A 26,860-nucleotide genomic window follows, 5' to 3' on the forward strand; every position below is an offset into this window, starting at 1 on the left:
ATTAGATACTTGGAGATTCGAATGCCTCCCCTCAGTCTAGAAATGGGGTTATGTGCGACCTCGGCTGCGCATTCCCCGTTGAGGCCCTTATCTGGTGCGAATGGTGCTTCATAGCCATGTGTTTCGCAGCGCTTCGAGTGCTGGGAAACACCCAGTTAAACGCGCTCGCTATGGGACTTGGTTCCCTTTTAGTTAAATCGCACTCCAAATGTCAGCAAGCATCAGGAAAAATCTTGGTATAAGGCATAACTAGTATTATGATCTAGGACTGAACATGGAGCGGAATTTAGAGCAGTGAGTCTTTGGTAAGGGGCCCTGGGATCTCCAGTTTGGAAGCATTGCAGGAACCAGTATTATTGTGGGCAGGGTGTTGAAAGCCTTGTCTAGAGGATGACCCAAGAGAATATAATGCAAACGCTCCTGGACTCTTATCATCAAGAACGAGGTTCCTCTCGTCAGTCCTTTCCCTGACCCACCCCAGAATATTTTTTTGTGCATCCAATCAACACTCAGACAGCTCCTCATTCTGTCTTATTGCATTGCTTGATGTTTTTGTATAAAATGATCGTTTCAGTTTTAGGACAGAAATTTGTTAACCTGGAATATTTGCAAGTAGAAATTACATTGTTCAATGCTGATAACAAGGCAGCAAAAGAAATCTCGACATGAACCATACCTAGTATTTCGCATTCATCGGTCACAGTTAGACCAGCAGCATCTAAAATTGCTTTGGAAACACCTGAAATGAAATGCATAAATGAACAAATTAATTTATAGCAGCATAAAACAATTCCTTATTTTATAACTGATCAGTAATTCATCCAAGCACCAATCATACTTGATAGTACACAACCAAATAGGCATAAGATCGATGTGTTTATTTAAACCAAATTAACCGTGTCTCCAGGACGTACAAAGAACAAAGAAAAGTACAGCACAGGAATAGGACCTTCGGCCTCCCAAGCCTGCACCGACCATGCTGCCTGTCTAAACTAAAATCTTCTACACTTCCGGGGTCCGTATTCCTCCATTCATGTATTTGTCAAGATGCCCCTTAAATGTCACTATCGTCCCTGCTTCCACCACCTCCTCCGACAGCGAGTTCCAGGCACCCATTATCCTGTATAAAAAAACGTGCCTCGTACATCTCCTCTAAACCTTACCCCTCGCACCTTAAACCTATGCTCCTAGTAATTGACCCCTCTACCCTAGGAAAAAGTCTCTGACTATCCAGTCTGTCTATACCCCTCATAATTTTGTAGACCTCCATTAGATCGCCCCTCAACCTCCATCGTTCCAGTGAGAACAAACCGAGTTTTTTCAACCGCTCCTCATAGCTAATGCCCTCCATGCCAGCCAACATCCTGGTAAATCTCTTCTGCACCCTCTAAAGTCTCCACATCCTTCTGCTAGTGTGGCGACCAGAATTCAAAATAATACTCCAAATGTGGCCTAACTTAAGGTTCTATACAGCTGCAACATGACTTGTCAATTATTATACTCAATGCCCCGGCCAATGAAGGCAAGCATGTAGTAAGCCTTCTTGACTACCTTCTCCACCTGTGTTGCCCCTTTCAGTGACCTGCGGATCTGTACGTTAATTCTGATATAAATATAGATATCATATATAGATGGTAAAAGAGGTGGGGGGGGGGGGGCATTGTTAATTAGAGATAGTATAACAGCTGCAGAAAGGCAGTTCGAGGAGGATCTGCCTACTGAGGTAATATGGGTTGAAGTCAGAAATAGGAAAGGAGCAGTCACCTTGTTGGGAGTTTTCTATAGGCCCTCCCAATAGCAGCAGAGATGTGGAGGAACAGATTGGGAAACAGATTTTGGAAAGGTGCAGAAGTCACAGGGTAGTAGTCCTGGGTGACTTCAACTTCCCAAACATTGAGTGGAAACTCTTTAGATCAAATAGTTTGGATGGGGTAGTGTTTGTGCAGTGTGTCCAGGAAGCTTTTCTTTTTTTTTTAAATAAACAATTTTATTGAGGTAGTTTTTGGCTTTATAAACAGTTACAGACATCATCAGAAAGAAAGCAAAAAAGGCAAAAATGTGCAAACATCCACGTACTTTCAATGCTTCCATCGTAACATATTGCACAAGCCCGCTCCCCTCCCACCGGTACTACCCGCCATATTTTCCCTCCTACTCTACTCTACCCCCCCCCCCCCCCCCACCCCCCTGCTGACGCTTACTCTCCCGCAAAGAAGTCAATAAATGGTTGCCACCTCCGGGTGAATCCCTGCACAGATCCCCTCAAGGCGAACTTAATTTTTTCCATCCCCAGGAAACTCGACATGTCCGCAAGCCACCACTCAGTCTTCGGGGGCTTTGAGTCCCTCCACGCCAATAATATTCGTTGCCGGGCTATCAGGGAAGCAAAGGCCAACACATCGGCCTCTTTCTCCCCTGGACGCCCGGGTCTTCCGAAACCCCAAAAATTGCCATCCCTGGACTCATCACCACCCTTGTTTTTAGCACCTGGGACATGACCCCCGCAAATCCCTCCCAGTACCCCCTCAGCTCAGGGCATGCCCAAAACATGTGAACATGGTTCGCTGGTCCTCCCGCGCACCTAGCGCATTTGTCCTCTATCCCGAAAAATTTGCTCATCCGAGCCACCGTCATATGGGCCCGGTGAACGACCTTAAATTGGATCAGTCCGAGCCTAGCACATGTCGCGGTCGAATTTACCCTACTCAGGGCCTCTGCCCACAGCCCATCCTCCATTTCCCCGCCTAGCTCCTCCTCCCATTTAAGTTTCAGTTCCTCTGTCTGGGACCCTTCCTCCCTCATGAGCACCTTATATATACCTGAGACTCTGCCCTCCCCTTCTTCCCTCCTAGAGACTATTCTGTCGAGGATCCCCATTGGCGGGAGGCGCGGGAAAGATGGGACCTGTCTACGAACAAAGTCCCGCAACTGTAGGTATCTAAACCAGGAAGCTTTTCTAACACAGTATGTAGATTATCCGACCAGAGGGGAGGCCATATTGGATTTAGTACTTGGTAATGAACCAGGGCAGGTGATAGGTTTGTTAGTGGGGGAGCATTTTGGAGGTAGTGACCACAATTCTGTGACTTTCACTTTAGTTATGGAGAGGGATAGGTGCGTGCAACAGGGCAAGGTTTACAATTGGGGGAAGGGTAAATACAATGCTGTCAGACAAGAATTGAAGTGCAGAAGTTGGGAACAGAGGCTGTCAGGGAAGGACACAAGTGAAATGTGGAACTTGTTCAAAGAACAGGTACTGCGTGTCCTTGATATGTATGTCCCTGTCAGGCAGGGAAGAGATGGTTGAGTGAGGGAACCATGGTTGACAAGAGAGGTTGAATGTCTTGTTAAGAGGAAGAAGGAGACTTATGTAAGGCTGAAGAAACAAGGTTCAGACAGGGCGCTGGAGGGATACAAGATAGCCAGGAGGGAACTGAAGAAAGGGATTAGGAGAGCTAAGAGAGGGCATGAAAAATCTTTGGCAGGTAGGATCAAGGAAAACCCCAAGGCCTTTTACACATATGTGAGAAATATGAGAATGACTAGAGCGAGGGTAGGTCCGATCAAGGACAGTAACGGGAGATTGTGTATTGAGTCTGAAGAGATAGGAGAGGTCTTGAACAAGTATTTTTCTTCAGTATTTACAAACGAGAGGGGCCATATTGTTGGAGAGGACAGTGTGAAACAGACTGATAAGCTCGAGGAGATACTTGTCAGGAAGGAAGATGTGTTGCACGTTTTGAAAAACTTGAGGATAGACAAGTCCCCCGGGCCTGACGGGATATATCCAAGGATTCTATGGGAAGCAAGAAATGAAATTGCAGAGCCGTTGGCAATGATCTTTTCGTCCTCGCTGTCAACAAGGGTGGTACCAGAGGATTGGAGAGTGGCGAATGTCGTGCTCCTGTTCAAAAAAGGGAATAGGGATAACCCTGGGAATTACGGGCCAGTTAGTCTTACTTCGGTGGTAGGCAAAGCAATGGAAAGGGTACTGAGGGATAGGATTTCTGAGCATCTGGAAAGACACTGCTTGATTAGGGATAGTCAGCACGGATTTGTGAGGGGTAGGTCTTGCCTTACAAGTCTTATTGACTTCTTTGAGGAGGTGACCAAGCATGTGGACGAAGGTGAAGCAGTGGATGTAGTGTACATGGATTTTAGTAAGGCATTTGATAAGGTTCCCCATTGTAGGCTTGTGCAGAAAGTAAGGAGGCATGGGATAGTGGTAAATTTGGCCAGTTGGATAACAAACTGGCTAACCGATAGAAGACAGAGAGTGGTGGTGGATGGCAAATATTCAGCCTGGAGCCCAGTTATCAGTGGCGTACCGCAGGGATCAGTTCTGGGTCCTCTGCTGTTTGTGATTTTCATTGACGACTTGGATGAGGGAGTTGAAGGGTGGGTTAGTAAATTTGCAGATGATACGAAGATTGGTGGAGTTGTGGATAGTGAGGAGGGCTGTTGTCGGCTTCAAAGAGACATAGATAGGATGCAGAGCTGGGCTGAGAAGTGGCAGATGGAGTTTAACCCTGACAAGTGTCAGGTTGTCCATTTTGGAAGGACAAATATGAATGCGGAATACAGGGTTAACGGTAGGGTTCTTGGCAATGTGGAGGAGCAGAGAGATCTTGGGGTCTATGTTCATAGATCTTTGAAAGTTGCCACTCAAGTGGATAGAGCTGTGAAGAAGGCCTATGGTGTGCTTGCGTTCATTAGCAGAGGGATTGAATTTAAGAGCCGTGAGGTGATGATGCAGCTGTACAAAACCTTGGTCAGGCCACATTTGGAGTACTGTGTGCAGTTCTGGTCGCCTCATTTTAGGAAGGATGTGGAAGCTTTGGAAAAGGTGCAAAGGAGATTTACCAGGATGTTGCCTGGAATGGAGAGTAGGTCATACGAGGAAAGGTTGAGGGTGCTAGGCCTTTTCTCATTAGAATGGAGAAGGATGAGGGGCGACTTGATAGAGGTTTATAAGATGATCAGGGGAATAAATAGAATAGACAGTCAGAGACTTTTTCCCCGGGTGGAACACACCATTACAAGGGGACATAAATTTAAGATAAATGGTGGAAGATATAGAGGGGATGTCAGAGGTAGGTTCTTTACCCAGAGAGTAGTGGGGGCATGGAATGCACTGCCTGTGGAAGTAGTTGAGTCGGAAACGTTAGGGACCTTCAAGCGGCTATTGGATAGGTGCATGGATTAGGGTAGAATAATGGAGTGTAGGTTAACTTCTTCTTAAGGGCAGCACAGTAGCATTGTGGATAGCACAATTGCTTCACAGCTCCAGGGTCCCAAGTTCGATTTCGACTTGGGTCACTGTCTGTGTGGAGTCTGCACATCCTCCCCGTGTGTGCGTGGGTTTCCTCCGGGTACTCCGGTATCCTCCCATAGTCCAATGATGTGCAGGTTGGGTGGATTGGCCATGAAAATTGCCCTTAGTGTCCAAAATTCTATGATTAACCTAGGACAAAAATTCGGCACAACATCGTGGGCTGAAGGGCCTGTTCTGTGCTGTATTTCTCTATCTCTATCATAAATGCAAGTTCTTCTTTCTTTCAATTGTATTTTTAAAAAGTTTATCTATGTAGCTCAGTATATTATGATTATTTAATGTTTGGAGCTGCCTATGGCCCACAATTCACTTTCTGCAGCAAAAGAACAGGACTGGAGACGTCCACTGATCCAGTTGTCTGTTTCAGTGTTTCTTTCAAGGATCTATGTCATCTTTAGATCAGGGCAAGTAACGGCAAAGCTCTTCATCAATTGGTCAGAGGTATCTTAATTGAGACACGTAGAGTCCAAATCAGGAGGAATAAAGCCGGGAATATAACTGAAATTTAAATCAGGTTCATAAAATTCAGCAATAATTATAATTATTATGGTATTAAAATCTCATTTACTCTTGAATGCATTATCTCTAATTTTTTCAACTGTCTTAAATGTGTAACTAATAGATAAGTATCTCAAGTTCACACCATTACATTGACTTAAATATTGAGTCCATCAGTAGGGACTGTAACAGTGCACTCTATGGAGGAGCAGGTTATCTCTGGCAGCAACTTCTGGATTTCCATATTTTAACTGCACATATGACCACAAGGTATAGCTGTCAGCTTCACCCTGTGATAACAATGAATGCCTCACCAATATTAGTACAGTCAAATCCAAGCCAGTCTCCGTAGCTGTGTAATATTTTGGTGTGCAGAAATTAAAAGAATTATATTTGGCTCAGCAAATCATTTGTGAACATTGTGCTGTAATACCTGCATGTAGAGTGAAGTTATTATTTGTTGAGTTGACAATGACATCAGTGGTCTCTTTTGTTATGTCTCCTGTTACTACTTGTAGCAAAATCGGTCCTACTTGAATTTCAACATGACCTGCGACAGTTGAAGAGGCTCTTCCAAACGAAAATACTGAAATGGTTAAAAATAAATGAAAGCACCAATATTAATGATGAGTTTATTATTTTCTTCAACAAAAAGAAAAAGGAGTCTGCTAAAAACATTGTAAGCATGAGTACAAGGACTAATAACCACTCCTTAAAACACATAACAAGCACATAGGGGAAATGATCAATAATCTATAACCATAAACACCCATGCTCAGATGCGTTATTATTTTGCTCCAATAAGTTGCACGATTAAATGACCTTGAACATTATCAAACAATAAGATTCTCCCTTTTGATGGTTAAACACCATATGGAAAACATAACCAACTTAGAAATCAATTTGTACCTTTCTAGTTCTCAAAGAGAAGCAGAGATATCCCTGTGATGGAAGCTGGGACACATGTGGCTCGAGGGAATTGTACAATGTTTTTATAAACCTCAGCTGGATTAGACGAGTATGTTGCGAAAAATTGGGATTGATGTAGCTGAATTGGGTATATCCATGAGGCCGAGAGAGGGATGTTAGGCTATGTATGTGGTGATGGAGGTAAAAAGAACTATAGAGCTGATTGGATAAATAGAGAGGTACAGTTGAGATTTTGTTTCTGAATATTCTCATGTGTCGACCATTTATTTGTTTATCGAGTTTACAAAGCTGGAGGGCCCTTTTAGCCTGCTCTGCTATTCATACTGATCATGCCGATCATCAAGTTCATTACCCTGATCCCGCCTTCTCCCAATATCCCTTTAGCCCCAACAACTATATCTAATTCCTTCTCGAAATTACACAATGTTTTCGCCTCAACTACTCTTTGTGGTAGTGAATTCCTCAGATTCCCCGCTCTCTGGGTGAATAAATTTCTCCTTATCTCAGTCCTAAATGTTTACTCCTTATCCTCAAACTATGACCTCTAGTTCTGGACTCCCCACCATCGGGAACATTCTGAATCTACCCTGTGTCATGGGAGTGTAACTTTAAGAAATGTTTTTGTCTGATCACATGGCTTCAGTGATGTCACGGTGTGGGTGGAGCTAGGCTGTGGCTCTGAGAGTTGTTTTTGCTTTTGTTTTCTGTTTTGACTGCTGTGGACCCAGGCAGAAGAAAGAAGTGTTTTGGTCTGTCCCTCTCTCTATTTTTATTTTAAATATCTGTTCCAGTAAAAAAAACATTGATCATAGCTACTAGCTGTTTTTGTAACGTAAAAGATATAGGGCGTGATTCTCCGGCCCCCCACCGGGTCGGAGAATCGCTAGGGGGGGGGGGGGGGCGGCGTAAATCCCGCCACGTGCTGCCCGCGATATTCTACGGCCCCCCCCAAAATCCCGTTGACGTGAATTGCGCCGCACGCCTCACAGAATGGCGAGGACCGGCGCGATGCAATGGGCCCCAGGGCCGCCCCAAATCTCCAGGCCAGATGGTCACGCCGGCGTAAATCGAACCACCTATTTAACGGCATCAATCAGTCATGGTTGATGCCGGCAAGGGCGGAGGTAGGGGTCGACGTGGGGCGGCTGCCGGAGAGGGGACAGCACGGCCGCAGTTGGTGGGGGGGCGTCGCAGGAGCCGTTGAAGTGTGCATGCCAGGGAGGAGGGAGTTTGTCTTGTTCGTTGGCCACAAACAGGTCCCGGAACAATTGCATGAATGGCTCCCACGTTCTATGGAAGCCATCGTCCGACCCTCGGATGGCGAATTTGATTTTCTCCATTTGGAGAGATTCCGAGAGGTCGGACAGCCAGTCTGCAGCTCTGGGTGGTGCTGCTGACCGCCAGCCAAACAGGATTCTACGGCGGGCGATCAGGGAGGCAAAGGCAAGGGCGTCCGTCCTCCTCCCCAGGAATAGATCTGGCTGGTCTGAAACCCCAAAGACTGCCACAATCGGGCATGGCTCCACCCTCACCCCCACCACTTTGAACATAGCCTCGAAGAAGGCTGTCCAGTACTCCACAAGTCTGGGGCAAGACCAGAACATGTGGGCGTGGTTGGCCGGGCCTCTTTGGCACCGTTCACATCTGTCCTCCACCTCTGGGAAGAACCTACTCATACGGTTTCTCGTTAAGTGGGCTTTATGTACCACTTTTAGTTGCGTCAGGCTGAGCCTTGCGCACGTGGAGGTGGAGTTGACCCTATGCAGTGCTTCGCTCCAGAGTCCCCACCCTATCTCCATCCCCAGGTCGTCCTCCCATTTCCTTCTTGTTGCGTCCAGTACGGTGTCGTCCCTTTCTACCAGTCGGTCATACATGTCGCTACAGTTCCCTTTCTCTAGGATACTTGCGTCCAGTAGGTCTTCCAGTAGTGTCTGTCGTGGCGGTTGTGGGTACGTCCTTGTCTCTTTTCGTAGGAAGTTTTTGAGCTGCAGGTACCGTAGCTCGTTCCCCCCAGCTAGCTGAAATTTCTCTGTCAGTTCGTCCAGTGTTGCGATCCTGTCGTCCGTGTATAGGTCCCTGACTGTCAGTGTCCCCCCGTCCTGCCTCCACCTTTTGAAGGTGGCGTCAGTCAGTGCTGGTGTGAACCTATGGTTGTTGCAGATGGAAGCCTTGTCCGACATTTTGGTCAGGCCAAATTGCTGCCGTAGTTGGTTCCAGGATTGGAGGGTGTCTGTCACCACTGGGCTGGAGTGTTTTTTGGGTGGGGATGGGAGTGCTGCCGTGGCGAGGGCCCGGAGGGAGGTCCCCATGCAGGAGGCCTCCTCCGCACGCACCCACTCGGCTTCTGGCTCCTGGATCCATCCCCTTACTCGCTCGGCTGTTGCCGCCCAGTGGTAGAATTGTAGATTCGGGAAGGCTAGCCCCCCCCTGGATTTTGTTTTTTGTAGGACCTTCTTTGGGATCCTAGGATTTTTACCCCCCCATACGAACACCATGATAAGTTTGTCCAGCGATTTGAAAAAGGCCTTGGGGATGTAGATCGGAATGGATCTAAACAGGAAGAGGAACCTGGGCAGTACGTTCATTTTGATCGTCTGGACTCTCCCCGCGAGAGAGAGAGCGGGAGTGTGTTCCATCTTTGCAGGTCCTTTTTAAACTTCCTCCGTCAGGCTGGTGAGGTTCCATTTGTGGATCCCTTTCCAGTCATGGGCTATTTGGATCCCCAGGTAGCGGAATTTGTGTCGGGCTTGTTTGAACGGCAGCCCTTTTAGTGCTGCCCCCCACCTTGCGGGTGTACTGGGAAGATCTCACTTTTGCTCATGTTGAGTTTGTAGCCCGAGAAGGCTCCAAACTCTTTCAGGAGCGCGATGATTCCGTCCATGCTGCTTTGTGGGTCCGAGATATAGAGGAGCAGATCATCCGCATAGAGTGAGACTCTGTGCTCTCTACCTCCCCTTCGGATCCCCTTCCAATTTTTTGCTGCCCTGAGCGCGATTGCTAGCGGTTCGATTGCTAGTGCAAACAGCAGCGGGGACAGTGGGCATCCTTGTCTGGTGCCCCTGTGCAGCTGGAAGTATTGGGAGTTGGTATCGTTGGTCCGTACACTCGCCATGGGAGTGTTGTATAGGAGCTTTACCCAAGCGGTGAACCCTGTTCCAAGCCCGAACCGCTCCAGTACCTCTATGAGGTATTTCCATTCGACTCTGTCGAAGGCCTTTTCTGCGTCCAGGGAGACAATCACCTCTTGTGTTCTCTCCCCGGACGGGGTCATTATCACGTTCAGCAGGCGCCTGATGTTCGTGGTAAGCTGTCTACCTTTGACGAAGCCCGTCTGGTCCTCTGTGACCACCTCAGGTACACAGTCTTCTAGCCTTTTGGCTAGGATTTTGGCCAGTATTTTGGCGTCTGCGTTCAGCAGAGATATGGGTCTGTATGACCCACATTCCGTTGGGTCTTTGTCTTTCTTAGGTATCAGCGAGATTGAGGCCTGTGCTAACGTGGGTGGCAGTGTGCCCCTAGCTAGCGAGTCTGTGAACATCTCCCGCAGGTGCGGGGCCAGCGCTGTCGCATATTTTTTGTAGAAGTCCGCCGGGAATCTGTCCGGTCCTGGCGCCTTCCCCGTCTGCATGGAGCTAATGCTGTCCATGATCTCTCCCAGTGCTAGTGGTGCTTCCAGGTCCCGTTTCCTGCCCTCTCCCACGACTGGTATGTCCAGTCCATCAAGGAACCGGTTCATCCCAGCCTTCCCCGTTGGGGGCTCTGAGGTGTACAGCTCTTGGTAGAAGGCCTTGAAGGTTTTGTTAATCCTCTCTGGTTCTGTTTTCAACGTGCCTCTGGTACCCCTGATTTGCACAATTTCTCTGGTGGCTGCCTGCTTTCTCAGCTGGTGTGCCAACAGGCAGCTGGCTTTGTCTCCGTGTTCGTACAGGGTCCCGCGCGCCTGGCGGAGTTGGTGTACTGCTTTCCTGGTGGAGAGCAGGTCAAAGTTCCTTTGTAGTTCTTTTCTCTCCGCCAGGAGCTCTACGGTCGGGGCCTCGGAGTATTTACGGTCTACCTCCAGTATGGAGTCGACCAGCTTCTGCCTAGCCACCCTTTCCTCCCCATCTCTTTGCGCTTTGAAGGCAATGATTTCCCTTCTTAGTATGGCCTTAAGCGCTTCCCAGAACGTGGAGGATGATACCTCCCCGTTTTGGTTGTTCTCCGTGTACTCCGCTATGGCCCGCGCTATCCTTTCACTGAAGGCCTGGTCAGCTAGTAAGGCACCGTCCAACCTCCATGTGGGGCGCTGGGCCCTTCCCGTCTCCAGCCGCACGTCCATGTAGTGTGGGGCGTGGTCTGATATCACAATTGCGGAGTATTCCACTTTGTCTATCCCTGGAAGCACCGTTTTCCCCACCACAAAGAAGTCAATTCTGGTGAACACGTTGTGTACTGGGGAGGAGGAGAATTCTTTCTCCCCCGGGTGGGCAAACCTCCAGGGGTCCACAGCTCCCATCTGCTCCATAAAGTGACCGAGTTCCCTTGCCATGCTTGAGGTTTTCCCCGTTTTGGGGTTTGATCTGTCTGTCTTTGGATCCTGTACACAGTTGAAGTCCCCCCCCCCCATGATTAGTCGATGCGTCGCTATGTCCGGGATTTCTGCCATGGTCTTTTTGATGAAGCTCGTGTCGTCCCAGTTGAGCGCGTACATGTTGACTAGGACAACCGGCGCCCCATCCAGGGCCCCGCTGACCATGACATACCGCCCTCCTGGGTCTGTAACCGTCTTTGTCGCCCTAAACATTGTCCTCTTGCCGATCAGTATCGCCACCCCCCTGGCCCTTGTCCCATAGCAGGAATGGTAGGTTTGTCCCACCCAGCCCTTTCTTACCCGCAGTTGGTCCTGCTCCCTCAGATGCGTCTCTTGGAGGAAGACTATGTCGGCCCTCATGTTTCTGAGGTGGGTGAGGACTCTAGATCTCTTCACTGGGCCGTTAAGTCCCCTTACGTTCCAGGTGATTATCCTGGTGGGGGGCTTCTGCCCCCTCGTTCCTGTGGGATTAACCATGTTTGTCTGGTGGACGAGCCCCTGCCCTCCGGGGTTTCCCTTTGTTAGGGGGCCGTCCAGGATGGCCGCTACCACTGCTCTCCCCATGCGGTCGGGTCTCTGCGCTCTGGGGTTTCCCCTTGTCCTGGGGGCACCCGCCATGGCCGTCCACTGTGTGTCCGCCACGCGGGTAGTCCCCTGCACTCTGGGGGCCTCCTTTGCCCACAGACCGTACTGGGTGGGTGCTTGCAGCGGTTCCTTGTTCCGAGCCCTTGGTTGTGGTACTTTGTAGCCCTGTTCCTTTTCTGGCCTCTTTTGTCCCTACCTTTCCCCTCCCTGGTCTCTCACTCCCTGTGTGCCCCCCCCCCCCCCCCCCCCCGGTCTCTCCCTCTACCCTCCTCCCCTGTATACCCCTCCTTTGCCCCTCTATCCCCTATTCCTGTCCCCGTTTGCTCTCCCGACTTTGATGGGTGATCCCCCCCTCCCCTGCCTGGCGCCTTCCCCCCTGTTGGGGGTGCGCTGCGGCCCTGCTTTGTTGCGTGCCCCCGGCGCTAGCTTTCCTGCTAGTACGATGGCTCCCCTCTCGGGGGTTATTGTCTCGCTTCTCCTCTGCCTGGCCTCTACGGTTTTCTGCCCGCTCTTCCCCCATCCTACCCGTTGGCGTGTCGTTGCTCCTTGCCAAGGGCCCCTCGTCCCTACCTCCTCTGGTGTTTTTCCAGCCCGTGCTCCTCAACGAACCTATTCGCCTCAGCAGGGGCTGTAAAGAAATATTCCTTGTTTTGGTATGTGACCCAGAGTTTCGCTGGGTACAGCATACCAAAACGCACTTTGCTCCTGTAGAGAGCTGCTTTCGCTCTGTTGAACTCAGCCCGTTTCTTAGATATATCCACTCCAAGATCTTCATAAATTCGGATGGTGTGCCCTTCCCATTTGCAGACTCTATTTTCCTTGGCCCAGCGCAGGATTGTCTCCCTATCCTGGTACCGGTGCAGTTTAGCTATGACTGCTCTCGGTTGTTCCCCTGCCTTGGGCTTCGGGCGCAGCGACCGATGTGCTCTGTCCAAATCCGGTGGGGTGGGGAAAGCGTTCCTCCCCACTAAGTCGCCCAGCATTGCAGTCACGTATGCTGTGGGGTTTCTACCCTCGGCCCCCTCTGGCAGGCCCACTATCCTAACATTTTGCCTTCTCGAGCTGTTTTCCTGGTCTTCTACCCTGCCCTTCAGGCTCCCCTGTGTTGCGCCCAGTCTCGCCACTTCCCTCTCCAGGGCCGTGACCCGGTCGCTCATGTCTGTCGCTGCTTTCTCCAGCTCTTTAATGGTTGCCTCATGGGCTTCCAGTTTCTCCCCTTGGGCTTCCAGTTTCTTCCCTTGGGCATCCACTTTCTCCTCCAATCTGGTCAGAACCTGCTTGCATCCCTGACATGGCCCTGGCCACTGCTGCCTGCATTGCGGCTTCTGCGTCTGCTTTCCCCTCTGCCTTGATTGCCTGCAGCTGCTCTCTCACCACCTCAGTAAAGGCTTCCTTCCAATTCCAGCCCCCCTCTAGCCCCGGGGGAGAGGGCACCTGTCTGTCCGGCTCTTTTTGATGCGGCGATACATCCGACCCGCCGCTTCGTGTGTTAATCCGCTCGCCTGAGCTGGCTTGCCCTTTGTCCCGTCTGCTTATGGTGCCCCCTCTCCCTTGGCTCCCTTCTGGCGTTTTTTTCTCCCCCTTCCCTTTCATCTTTTCTTCTCCCCTTGTTTTTCTTTTCCCCCCTTTTCCGCGCCCTATTTTTATTTTATTTATTTGTTTATCAATTATTTTCTCCCCCCCCCCCCCCCCCCCCCCCCCCGCTTTTATGCAACTCCTCTCAGGTGGGCTTACTTTGATGGGAGTGGGTGTAAAAAGAGAGAAAATAATATATCCCTCCCCCTTTCTCTTTAACAGTTTTCTTTTTAAAATAAAAGTCCTCTTCTTTTTTTACCCCCACTTTCCCCCTTCCTCTCTCCTCACTCACGCAGGAGAGAGGATGTTGTCCAGTCCTTTGTCCTTGCCACGTGGTGGTCGCTGCGGGGGGGGGGGGGGGGGGTGTGTGTGTGTGTGTGTGTGGACCTGCCCCAGCTCCTGCCTTCGCCGCTGGGCCGCTCCTGCCTCCGCACCGCTCCTGCTGCCGAGGATCCTCCGATAACCGGTTTGTTTGGGGGGGGGGGGGGGGGGGTTGGGTGCGCGTCCTTTTCCTTCCCTTCCCTGTTCTCCGCCGCGACGGGAGCCCCTCTCCTTGCGACCGCTCCGCTTGCTGACCGGAAGTCAATAATTATAAACTTGATAGTAACATTCTGAATCCCTGTTCAAATGATCCGCGCCGGCTGTGTCGCACCGGCTTTCGAGCGCACAGCACTCTGGGGCCGTACTAATCCCCTAGGAAGGGGTGAATGCCTGGGCCTGGAGGCCCGTTGACGCTGGCATCGCTCGTGCCAGTTTTGACGCCATCATCAACACTTGGCCGGGATTTTGGAGAATCCTGGCCACTATTTCTGACATTTAACAAATAGTGGAATACTTGCATGATCCATCTTTAGAAAATACAAGAAGGATGCAATGCCCATATTTTTAAACTATCTATGAACAGATTTAACTTAGCTGTGAATAGATAAGGCTGGATTCAATAAACTCTGGATGATGGCGGGTAATTAGCATTGTGCAAAGAAATGTTTTGTTCATCCTCAATGCTTTCATTGGAGTAGGTCAGTTTGAATCAGTATTTGAAACAACTAATCACCTACCTGAGGGTCCCTGTTGTGCAGCGGGATGCGTCATGCTTGGTTGAGAAAGAAAAGTTCTTTTGAATTCACCAGACATTGCCTGAGCAAAAAAATATTGTTAAGACTGAGAACAATGGAGCCAAGTTCAGAAACTGTTACTTCTGGATTGTAAACTGCCTTGGATTGCAAGCATGTTTCTCTAATTTTACAGGAATAAAATCAGAAATGTTGGAACAAATTAGAGTTAATGAATAATAAAACAGTATCTTTTTTTATTATAATGTAATGAATAATGTAAACAAAAACAAGTTATTGCACATGCTGAAAATCTAAAATAAAAATGGAAAGTCACTCAGGTCAGGGAGAAATTGTGGATAGGGGATCAAAGTTCACGGGCAGAATTTAATGTCCCCACAGGAGGCGGGTTCAGAGATGTATGATGGGTTGGGAACTTTTGAGGCAGAAATTGCACTGCCTTCCCGCCTCTATCCAGGTCAGGAAGGATGGCCCTCTTGCCTGGAAGCCAATTGGGGCCCTCAGCTCACTTAAAAGCCTCACCCTGTCACAGCTGGTATTTAACCAGCAGGTAGTGGGGGACCTGACATGCCCTGCGGCCTGGTGGTCGGATGTGGCCTCTTCTAGTTGGCCTGTCAGGTAGATTCCTTAATTTATAAACTGCAGTAAAATGAAACTGTGATCTGTGCAGGAATTTTGTATAGAACTTCAAAAAGTTGGTGGAATGTGTGCACTGGTGGCAGATGATGTTTAATGTGGAAATATGTGAAGTAATTCATTTTGATGGTAAGAACATGGGAGAAGGTAGTAAATAAAGGATAAAATTCTGAATGGGGTGCAGGAGTAAAGGGGCCTGGCTACATACATGCATGAGTTACTGAAGGTGACAGGACAGGTTGAGAGAGTATTTTGTAAAGTATACAGTATCCTAAATTTATCAATACCGGCATAGAATACTGCGTCTAGTTCTGGAAGCGGCACTTTAGGAAGAATGTGAAGGCATTGGAGAGGGTGCATAAAAGATTCACGAGAAAGGTTCCAGTGATGAGGAACTTCAATTATGGAGATAGATTGGAGAAGTTAGAACTGTCTTCCTTGGGGAAAAATGACTAAGAGGACACTTGATAGAGGTATTCAAAGCCATGAGGGGTCTGGACAGAGTAAATAGGCGGAAACCATTCCCATGAATGGATTGAGAATGAGGGAGCACTGATTTAAAGTAATTGGCCAAAGAAGCAAGCACGATTTGAGAATAACATTTTCATGTGCCGATTGGTTAAGGTCTGGACTGCACTGTTACCGAGCTCTAACTCAGGGGGTTAGAAGAGAGACTGGTGTGCAGAGCAGGGAGTGGGAAGGAGGGAGGGGGCAGGATATAGACATAGAATTTACAGTGCAGAGAGGCCATTCGGCCCATCAAGTCTGCACCGGCCCATGGAAAGATCACCCTACCTAACCCACACCTCCACCCTATCCCTGTAACCCAATACGATTCGTCTTAACTCTCGTTCATAGATAAGTCAGTCCGGTTGAATGAATGGAAGCAAAATTTTTATTTCTTAAAAACATATTTTGGTACATTCACATGAAGTTAACTGGAAAATGCTTTTTCCGTGTCTCTCGAAGTGTCTTATGACTTCTGTCCCACGTTCAAACTCCCTATGTCATGTCTGATCTCAGCTATATATTGTTTGAATCTTGTTGAATGCACCTTCGCATCATGGAGGCAGCACGGTAGCATTGTGGATAGCACAATTGCTTCACAGCTCCAGGGTCCTAGGTTCGATTCCGGCTTGGGTCACTGTCTGTGCGGAGTCTGCACATCCTCCCTGATGATGTGCGTGGGTTTCCTCCAGGTGCTCCGGTTTCCTCCCACAGTCCAAAGATGTGCAGGTTAGGTGGATTGGCCATGATAAATTGCCCTTAAGTGTCCAAACATTACCCTTAGTGTTGGGGTGGGGTAACTGGGTTATGGGGATAGTGTGGAGGTGTTGACCTTGGGTAGGGTGCTCTTTCCAAGAGCCGGTGCAGACTCGATGGGCTGAATGGCCTCCTTCTGCACTGTAAATTCTATGATTCTATATCAGATCATGTCAAGAACTTGTAGTCCATTATTTGTAACATTTGATACAGCCATGGACAGTATTTATAATTATAACTACAAATTCAGTAATTCAGGAATCATTTTAGCTAATACTTTAAAGGACACCCCTCTATAATTGCTGAATCCAACACCCATCTAACCTTTTTGGTCACTAAGGGCCAATTTAGCATGGCCAATCCACCTAACCTGCACATCTTTGGACTGTGGGAGGAAACAAGAGCACCCGGAGGAAATCCACGCAGACACGGGGAGAACATCCAGACATTGCACAAACAGCGATCCAAGCCAGGAATCGAACCTGGGACCTTGGAGCTCTGAAACAACTGTGCTATCCACTATGCTACCGTGCCGCCCACATCCACTGTGCTACCGTCCAGCAATCGGGAAGGAGCGAGAGGGTCAGGAGAGGCAGCGATTAGGAGGGTGTGAAAGGGTCAGGAAAGGCAACACGTGGAGCAGCAGTGTGGTTAAATTAGGGGCGGAGCATGCTCTTGGCACATGCTCAGTAACTACACTAAAATAAAAATGGAGGCAGTGCTGTTTGGGTATCAAATCAAATTGGTCAAGCCAAAATTATTCACTGGAAGATACATAATTAATGCCTATGTACTTCATATTATATTTTGCACTTTAATGAACAAACTAATCATCAATTTTGACGATCAATATTTTGCTTCACTAGAAATAGTTTAACGTAAGTGATTTGAAAAAATAGCTCATCTATAATAAACCCATACCTGCAAAGTAGGACCATCATCAGGATGCACCACAAAGTGAACGCTCTTAAGATTCTGTGTACTCCTCTTACTACTGAACTTTAGAACTTTTTCAAACATCAAACGTGCAACAAGATCCTTCGGAAAAAGCAACTTGCCAGTTCCAATTGCTGGGAAAGCGATGGAGTTCAGCTGTAATCCTTCTGTGTTCTTCAGGCAGTCCTTGATTATATTTCTTAACAGCTGGAAAGTAATTTCACACCAAGTGTTTCTATCCAATAACGTAATACTTCAAAAACTGAAATTGCTGCTTTGAGATTAACATCAGAATGCATTATTACCTTTTCTGCATCTCTTTTTCCATGATCCCACGAAGGGGCAATAACGTGAAAAACTTGTTCACAGTTAAGATTGCATCCTTTTGTTTCATAAATTCTTCCCATTGCATGTTTTTTTAGTTTGTTTTTCATTCAACAGTAACTGTTGGAGCTTTGGACCAGCTTTCTGTAATAGTGCTTGGGAAACTGCACCACTACTAAGATCAAAATCCATTCCTATGACATTGACAATGACATCAGCCTGGAAATAGACAACAAACGATTGTAATATAAAGATCAAATATGGTTTTTGGAATGAATGACAATCTCAAATAAGTCAGTGAAGACTTACTGTAACATCTTGAATATTTCCTCTGTCCACAATGATATTTAGACCTTCTTTTGTTTGGGCTTTATGTAGACAACTCATGCTTCTGCTCTTTATCCTGCTGCCGATGTTCAGCCTTTCTGGCTGCACGGGTGTATGAAGTGAAATTTCACCTAAAATTTTCTGGACAGCAACTGAAACAGCATGAACTGTTTTTTCATCATTGTTTACCAAGTGGATCTCTTTCAGTTTGCTGCCACCATGTGAATCAACACAGTGCTCTCGGATTGATCTGACAATTACTTCTGCACACAAAGGCAATGGAAATCCAAATATTCCTGAACTAATAGCGGGAATTGCTATAGTCTTTAGATTGTGGGATTCAGCAAGATATAAGCTTTGCAACACAGCCTTTCTTAAGCGTTTCTTAGCTGTGTCTGCATCAGTTTCTATCCATCTTGGACCAACTGCATGAATCACTTTGGAACATGGTAAATTACCGGCATCAGTAATAACTGCATCACCAGGAACAAGAGCTCCTTGCTTGTTAACAATCCAGTTACAATCATTTTGCAACGAGGTACCAGCTGCTTTCAGTAGAGCTCCTGCAAGGCCACCAATGTGCTTTAGATCTTCATTTGCTGCATTGACAATCACATCAACTTGATTCTTACAGAGGTCTCCTCTATAAACAATAACTATAGGCCCACCAGGCAATTGTACCTTACAGGAACTCTGGCTGAATTCACCATCATCTTCCAAGGCATCATGCTCAATAGTTTTTAGAACACAGTTAAATTTATGCAGCACGGTGGTAACATACATATCTTCTTTTTCTTTGAAAATCTTCTTTGCTGCTGGTTTGGTGATTTTCAAGACTGAATTAACTACGGTGGAAGCTGCATTCAAAAGTAACTTCTCCACTTGACAGATATTCTCTTGGGGACCAGATACGAAAACACCATTTGCCATGTTATTAATTTTTATTTTCACACCCTTTGGTGGTGCATCAAAAACATCCATTTTCATGACGCCCATCAGAAACTGCAGGACTCCACCAGACTTAAATGAGACGAGTCTTTGAAGGATTGTGTTTTTCTTAACAAAATCTGAAAGCATTTCAAAAACTTCTGTAACAGCATTAGAGTAGCCAGAGATGATGGTCTGCACATGCCCATCCAGTGGTATATCATTCATTTCAACCTGTTTACTGGAGGAATTCAGCTTCCTGTCCAGTGTTTCTTTCAGTTGCGCCCATTCACGCATTCGAATGACATTTTGATCTTCTATTTCAATACACTCAAAACCGAGGTGTTTTTTGATCTGCTGTTCTGCTGCAAGTAATGAACGATCTGTATCTCCTACCAGCAGAACACAGTTATCCTTAATGTAATACACAGCACTGATTCTATTTGATATGAACAAACAGCAGGAAACTTCATTGACATCTAATATTTGTAGAAAACTAATAAGGTGAGGGTTCATATCGATTTGCTTTTGTTTCATTTGAACAATTTTTTCCAAAATTCTACTTTTGGCAGGATAAACATCTGAAGGTAAACCATGTAGTGTTATATGGCTTGTAGTTGAGTTGAATTTCATGCTGAGGTTTGGAAACACTGTGGAAACAAGCTTTTCAAGGCCAGTACACAATAATAAATTGCATACAGCAGGATTACAAATCACTGTCTCAGTCACACTTTGTTTCTCCCGCTCTAATTTTTCAGTGGCACTATCCATAATTGATTTGAATGTTCGTTGCAGAGTATCCACACTGTCTGATTCTCCAGTGACTATAACTTTTCCCTTTGAAATATCTGGTAGAACAGTAACATTTTGGTTCAAATGCTGATCAAGATCTTTCTGAATTATTTCCCAGATCTGTTGACTCACATGAATTTCAACAGTTTTGTATTTTAACAGGATCCCAGTTAAATTGCCTGCTGCTTCCTTTTTCCAATTCTTTCCAATTTTTTCTAATGACCTTTCTTGTCTTGAAAAGGTTGGCGATATCTCGATTGATTTTGAGAAGCCGGATTCTGGCAGTGCAATCTTACAGTGGTGCACTGACATTTTGTCAACAATTTCTGCAATTCGCTGTCGATCGTTTTTAATGAACTTCAGGATGAAGGGATCAATATCGAAAGTGAAGGGATCTGGCATTTTCACAACTGGTCTTTTATTCCCGTACAAAGCTGAACCCAAAGATTTGTAATACGGATAGACATGGATTGGTGTTTTATTAATTATGTGTGTATTCGCCAGAATGGTGTCCAGAACTGTAAATAAAACAAACAGAGAATTACGTTTTTGAAACACTTTTTAAGGAGTGGCTGGGAGGTATGAGTGATGGTGAAGGAGGGTTGGTGATGCCATTTTAAGGGGTGGGATTTGCAGACTGGAGATTCAATTAAGTCTGGGGTGGAAAGATTTGAGGATGCCCTCCCCATCCTTAGGCCAACTGAAGCCAATGTGGCCAATTTATGATGACTTAGGATACCGTCAGTCGCAGGGCGAGAGCCCTAGAGTGGCATGGATGAACATGCCACGACAGCAGGTTGTCAGCTGTATACTGACATGCCCACCCTTGACAAATGGGTGTTGGGGCGGTTCCTCCTGCTCAAGCACCCTATGCTCAATGGGGGGACCTGCCGGTGACAAGGGGTGCCCCAAGTGAAGAACCCATCCCCTTGCTAAATCCTGCCTGACTAATCCCACTGGATCTGCCCCATTTACCCATGTTCTGGGGCTTTGAATGACTTTTCCTCCTTCTGGACCTACTGCAGTAGGCCACTTCTGGTAGCACCACTGGTATTAAGTGCTGCCAGCAGTCACAGCAGGCCATCCATGCTGCAGGATCCACAAACACAAACCAAGTGCCTGATTGGCATTAAATCACACGAGGGCTACCAGGAATGACTGGAGTGTTGCCATCAGTTAAAGAGACGATGGATGGGTCCACTATTGCAGTGATTTAAACTGAGCCCAGTTAGTTTAAACAGTCTCCAGATTGTAGTATGCAAACATTACCGTCAGAATTTTCAAAAGAAACAATAGCTACGTTGTCCTCAGGTATTATTTCAATGACAGTCACGTTTCCACATCCATTTTTAGGATTTTCGAAGTATAATTTCAACAAATCTTCACTGACATTAGGCGGCAGGTTCTCCACTCTTACACTTATTGTTACTTCTAGTTTCTTTGCAACAATATTTTGCTCGTTACTCCAAACCTTTCTGGAACACTTTTTGATGAATTCAGTAATATCTAAAAGTAAATGATAAGAATAAAAGATGATCACAATATTTTATATGTCAATTTTTCTGAGGATTATGACTAAATAGCATCATTTAGGAATTGAAATGGTAGTTTGATATTCATAACGTTTTTGACTATACGGAAAACAATAATTTTGGAAACGCAAGAGTAATGAGGCAGTACTGCAGAAAAAAAATTAAAATTCTGAGCTCAACACTTAATCCTGGAGAGTAGAACATGTTGCACCACTCTAAGTTCTACATTAGAGCCTTTGGGCGCGATTCTCCGCTCCCCACGCGGCGTGGGTGAATCGCGGGAGGGCCCCCCGACAAAATTCACGCCCCCCTCGATCGGAAGAATCGGCGCTCGCCGTTTTTCACGGCAAACGCCGATTCTCCGACCCAGATTGGCCAAGCGGCCTGCCGTTCGTGACCGTTTGACGACGGCGGCAAACACACCTGGTCGCTGCCGTCGTGAAACGGGAGTGAGAAGCCCGTTTGGGGCTTGTAGGTGGCCTAGAAAGGAAAGAGCACCACGACTGTGCTAGCGAGGGGACAGGCCCGCGATCGGAGCCCACCGATCGTCGGGCCGGCGTCCAAATCGGCGGCTATGAGGAAAGACGGCCACCGCGCATGCGCAGGTTCGTGCCGTCAGCGTCATGACGTCAGCCGCGCATGCGCGAGTTGGAGCCGGCCAACCTGTGCATCCATGGCTGACGTCATTATGCGCGCCGGCCGCATCATTCTCGACGCGACGCCCCCGCGGCCGAGATTTACGGAGCGCCGCTCCTAGCCCCACCGGGATGGGAGAATAGGGGGCGAGGAGCAGCCTCCAAGGCCGTCGTGAAACTCGGCCGAGTTCATGACGGCCCTCCCGATTTTTCCCGGGAGCGGAGAATTCCACCCTTAATCTTTCACCCATTCTATTTTGTGAGTTGTTTGTTTACCTCAGCAGCACTCTCAACTTGGGACTAAAATTTTCTTCTCCTAGTTATGAACATGTTCAATATCCCATATTTTAATCAGTAATTAGAAAATCTGTAACCTCTCTGCTCTTAAACGCCAAGCTTTGCCTAATATAGGCAAGTATACCAAAAACCTTCCTAACCACCTGCTCTGCTACGTTAAGGGACCTGTGTACATGCACACCAAGGTGCCTTTTATCCTCGGTGCTTCCCAGGGTCCTGCTGTTTATCATGTATTCCTTTGCCTTCTTTGTCTGCCCAGGTGCATCACCTCACACTTATCCGGATTGAATTCCATATGCCGCTGATCGGCCACCCGACCAGCCCGTCTATACCTTCCTGTAATCAAAGGCTATCCTCCTCACTATTTATCACCCTATCGTTTTCCTATCATCCACAATCCTCTTGCAACAGAGTAAAATTCTTGTTGTTTAGACTGACTTCCCTGGCCACTTGCAGCATTACTCTGGCTAGAACACACTCCCCTTTTAAGTGATGCAGGCTGTCTTTAAGTTGTGCAAGTTAGCTTTAAGCGTTGCCAATTTCATATAAACCCAGCTCCTTGTTGAGGCACACAACTACTCACCAGCATATTTAGCACTGAGATGCAGGCTACAATAATATGACTGTGCAGACAGCACGGAGTATGCTACCTGCATTGGAAGAAACTAGCTTGGGTTAATCACACCTGTTTTCAAGGTTTAGTAACTTGAGGACACCGGTGACAATTGAACATTAATTTATTAAGCTATTTACAGAGCTCTCCTCATAGCAGCCTATTTCTCCCGGAGCAGCCCTTGCTGGGAGAACAAACCACAGCCATGCTTTTGTCCAGCTTTTCTTAGTACATAACCAGCCCCAGGCGGTGGCTGCCACCCCGTATCTGGGGACCTTGTACTCCAGGAGTCTCATGTGTGTCATGGGAGTGTCCCTTTAAAAAATGTTTTGTCTTGTCACATGGCTTCAGTTTGTGAATGGTACAGTTTTTCAGTATGCACAAAAATGGAAGTCTCTTGGAATGCATATATCCACAAAGGTTTGAAGGTTACAAGGCAATTTGATGAAGCACAGAGAAAGATTGGCTCTGCAAGTGCAAATACAATTAAGTTCTGCAAAAGACTCCATTGCTAAAGTCTCAGCCAGAGCTGTGGGCGGGAGATTGGCACAGCGGTTAGCACTGCTGCCTCACAGTGTCAGGGACCTGCGTTCAATTCCAGCCTTGGGTGACTGCAAGTGTGGAGTTTGCATGTTCTCCCTGTGTCTGTGGGTTTCCTCCGGCAGCTCCAGTTCCCTCCCACAGTTTAAAGACGTGCAGGTTAAGCGGATCGACCATGCTAAATTTCCCCTTAGTGCCCAGGTTAGCTTCCAGGGTTACAGGGATAGGGAAGGGTGGCGGGATGGGGTGGGGGAGGATACCTTCAGAGGGTCAGTGCAGATTTCATGGGCCGAATGGCCTCTGTCTGCCCTATAGGGATTCTATGAAAACAACCTAATCAGCACATTCACAAAATTAAACGGCAAAAGCACAAACCCATCTCGGTTCACAATTACTTTACATGTTAACACACAGATTACAACACCAGCATTTTCAACAGGGTAACTTCGAAATGCTCACTAACACTGATGTACATAATACTGTACCAGCTGGTTATTGTATATACAGGAACAGACATATACCTTATTAGATATGTGAATTTAAAACAAGAATATTGTTAACCATGATTCAAATCAGAGTTCCAAATGTTTATTTGGCCAATGTGCTGTTGAATACACAGTAAAATACAATAACTAGTTGGTGCTATATTTAACAATATACTCTGCTTAACATTTTGATTTCACAAGGATCCTTCCTTCTCTGCCAAAGGAGTTTCTTGTGATTTGAAAGTCAAATGAAAAGCAGTTTAAGTCCAGACAGAAAGAGTAACGGTGGGTGAATAGTAGCCTGGGTTTTTTGGGGCTCGGTGTCTGTTCAATGGCTTCTTTCTAATGCTATTCCCAAATGTCTCAATACCAGGATAAATGAAATAAAGTTGCTGCTAAATTTCTCGTATTGCTGGCTCCTGATGACTGGGTTGCACAAGGGTGCCAGTGCTCAAAATCACAGAGCACAATTTTCTGTTATCTGAGTAAAACCTAGGAAAAAAAATTGATTGAGTGCGTCAAAATGTCCTACTTCCATTGGCAATGAGGTTAATAACCAGGGGGCAGAGTTTTAAAATTATTGCAGAAGGATTAGAGAAGACTTGAGGAGATTTGCTTCTTCACTTAGAAGTAATAGGGGTGCACAACTCACTGGCTGAAAAGGGTGGTAGAGGCAGAAACTCTCATTATTTTTAAGAATTATTTGGATACGCACAGGAAATGCCATACCTACAGGACAATGAGCCTGGAACTGGAACGTTGGCAAATTGATCTTTTTGTTTAGGCACAATGGCTGAATGGCCTCCTTCTGTGCCATAAATGTTCAATGTTTCAATGTTTTATCTTCCTGGCGGTTGGTCCGAATGAGTAACTAACTTTACGTTGGGTTACTGCTGGGTGCGTGAAACCCACATATCAGGAAACAGTAGAGTGCGTGCCCTTCTGGCCAATGGAAAAGTGTGCATGTAATTTATATTCCTCAAAGTGGGCATCATTGTAATAGCTTATGGCGGGATTTTCCGGCCCTACCTGCCAGCAGGATCTTCTGGTTCCACTGGAAACTCCGCATGGACTTTGCACATTCTCCCAGTGTCTGTGTGGGTCTCACTCCCACAACCCAAAGACGTGCAGGTTAGGTGGATTGGCTAAATTGCCCCATAATTGGGGGGAAATTTTTTTTTTAAATGGTGGAAAGTGCAATTAGACTGCGTGGCTTGTGTTTTGACCAGCGCAGACACGATGGGTCAAGTGGCCTTTTTCGGTGCTGTAAACTTACTGTGATTCTATTACCTTGAACTAAATATTAACTGAATAACTCTTACCAACGTCAGCTTTGAAAGTCACAACACCCACATTCCTTTCGCTCAACATTTCCACGCTGAAATTGTCAGGTCCTTCACTTAATCCAGTATAATTTTCGATCAGTAGATTTAACATTTCACACGAGGCATTTTCAGGAAGATTTTGTAAGACTACAGCTGAAGATTTTTGAGGAGCTTTAGTCTTTTCATCGTGAAACCTCCTCACCATTAATTGAACATTCTCCACTGAATGGGCTTGTTGGTTCAACACTGCCTCAGCATCTTAACAAGAAGAATCACAACATCAGCACAACAAACATTAGTTACGTCAAAACATTTAATCCTCCCATTCCCATTGAACCATTTCTTTGGTATTTTGGAAATTCATAAAGGTACAAAACTGACCGAAGGTATAAGGTGCACATAATTTTTTTTAGAAAATGACGGCATATTGAGGTTATGAAACAAAACAATGTTAATTTGCAGCTGAAAAAGACAATAATGCCAAAAACATGTGGTCACAAGCTTAGCAATTAGTCTAGGTTCACAAGCACCAATGCCCTCTCTATGGTGCTGACCTCCCAAGTTTGTAGAGTCAGATGGAGAGTACCTCATTACTATGGAACAGGGAGGCCCAAGTGCCAGTTTGCAGCTGTAGAGACCATTGACCGGCAGCGGGATCTCCGGTCCAACCGCTGTCAACAGGGTTTCCTGTTGTTCGCACCTTCCGACTCTGGGTAACCAGTGGTTTTGGGGTAAAAGGGGGGGGGGGGGGGGGGGAAGAGAGTGGGGGTCCAGTCACTATTGTCGGGACAAGAAAATCCCGCCGGAGGGAACAGCTGGAAAATCCCACCCGCCAAATTTTCAGGCGGTGTGGATTTTAAATTTTGAGTCTGAAATATTTGGTCATTGCTCTTTCACTCGATATCCTATATATTTGTCAAAAGCCCCGAGCTTAGCGCCATCCTGAAAACAAAGTGAATACGCTTACGAAAATTCAAAAAATGATTCTATATTAAAATCACGTCTCTATCTTATAAATAATGATCTTCGCCTTTTCTCTGACTTTGATTACCTTCAGCATTTTCAAACATCAGTGTTATTTCCCTGCCCTCTCTGACGAACGACATAAGTGGCCCACCGCCAGAAATGCCACTTTCAAAATATTTTTGGACATGTTCATTGCTAATGTTGTCGCTTGATAACGTAACAGTAAGTGTTTTTTGTTCTTCAGAAAGATTTTGCTCAGCTAGTTCGCCTAGGTGAAAAACATACAACTACTCACTAAAAAAAACCTGCCATACACAGATGGGAAAGACAATAATTAGATTAAAACAATTTTTTGGAAAAGTCAAAACATCAAATTTTAATCCAATAAAATAAACCTTTTAAAGAACAGCACTTTAAAGACACAACAGAATGGAGTCACTGCAGAAAGCTGAAAAAACTTTAAAGCAAATATTTCATAAAGTGACCTCCAACTCTCAGTATTTACAGGTAGGGTGGAAGTTTTGTGTACTGGAGGATACCTGTAGCTCCCTCCGGCTGGCTTCTCATCCCATGAGAAAAAAATACTTCTTGTTTCCAATGCTCCAAGATAAACATCAAAAATGTGAGTTAAAAAAAGTGTGGTTTGTGTTGGAAGGAAAGATCAGATACAGGCGGCAACATTAGTGACAATAAGAC

The 26,860-nt window shown here is 46.5% G+C and overlaps 1 protein-coding gene across 1 annotated transcript in view; it reads right to left on the reverse strand.

Moving 5' to 3' along the window:
* LOC119962032 (protein mono-ADP-ribosyltransferase PARP14-like) overlaps positions 1–26,860 on the reverse strand; it is a 71,512-nt gene that overhangs the window by 18,488 nt on the left and 26,164 nt on the right. Inside the window, 10 exon segments of the mRNA XM_038789797.1 lie at positions 677–739; positions 6,267–6,419; positions 14,552–14,630; positions 17,387–17,608; positions 17,707–17,799; positions 17,801–17,944; positions 18,035–20,289; positions 21,041–21,277; positions 25,196–25,456; positions 26,250–26,432. Of these exon segments, the coding sequence (XP_038645725.1) occupies positions 677–739; positions 6,267–6,419; positions 14,552–14,630; positions 17,387–17,608; positions 17,707–17,799; positions 17,801–17,944; positions 18,035–20,289; positions 21,041–21,277; positions 25,196–25,456; positions 26,250–26,432 (3,690 nt within the window).

This window comes from Scyliorhinus canicula, chromosome 2 (genome assembly GCF_902713615.1).
Source record: "Scyliorhinus canicula chromosome 2, sScyCan1.1, whole genome shotgun sequence".
In the NCBI taxonomy this organism is placed as follows: domain Eukaryota; kingdom Metazoa; phylum Chordata; class Chondrichthyes; order Carcharhiniformes; family Scyliorhinidae; genus Scyliorhinus; species Scyliorhinus canicula.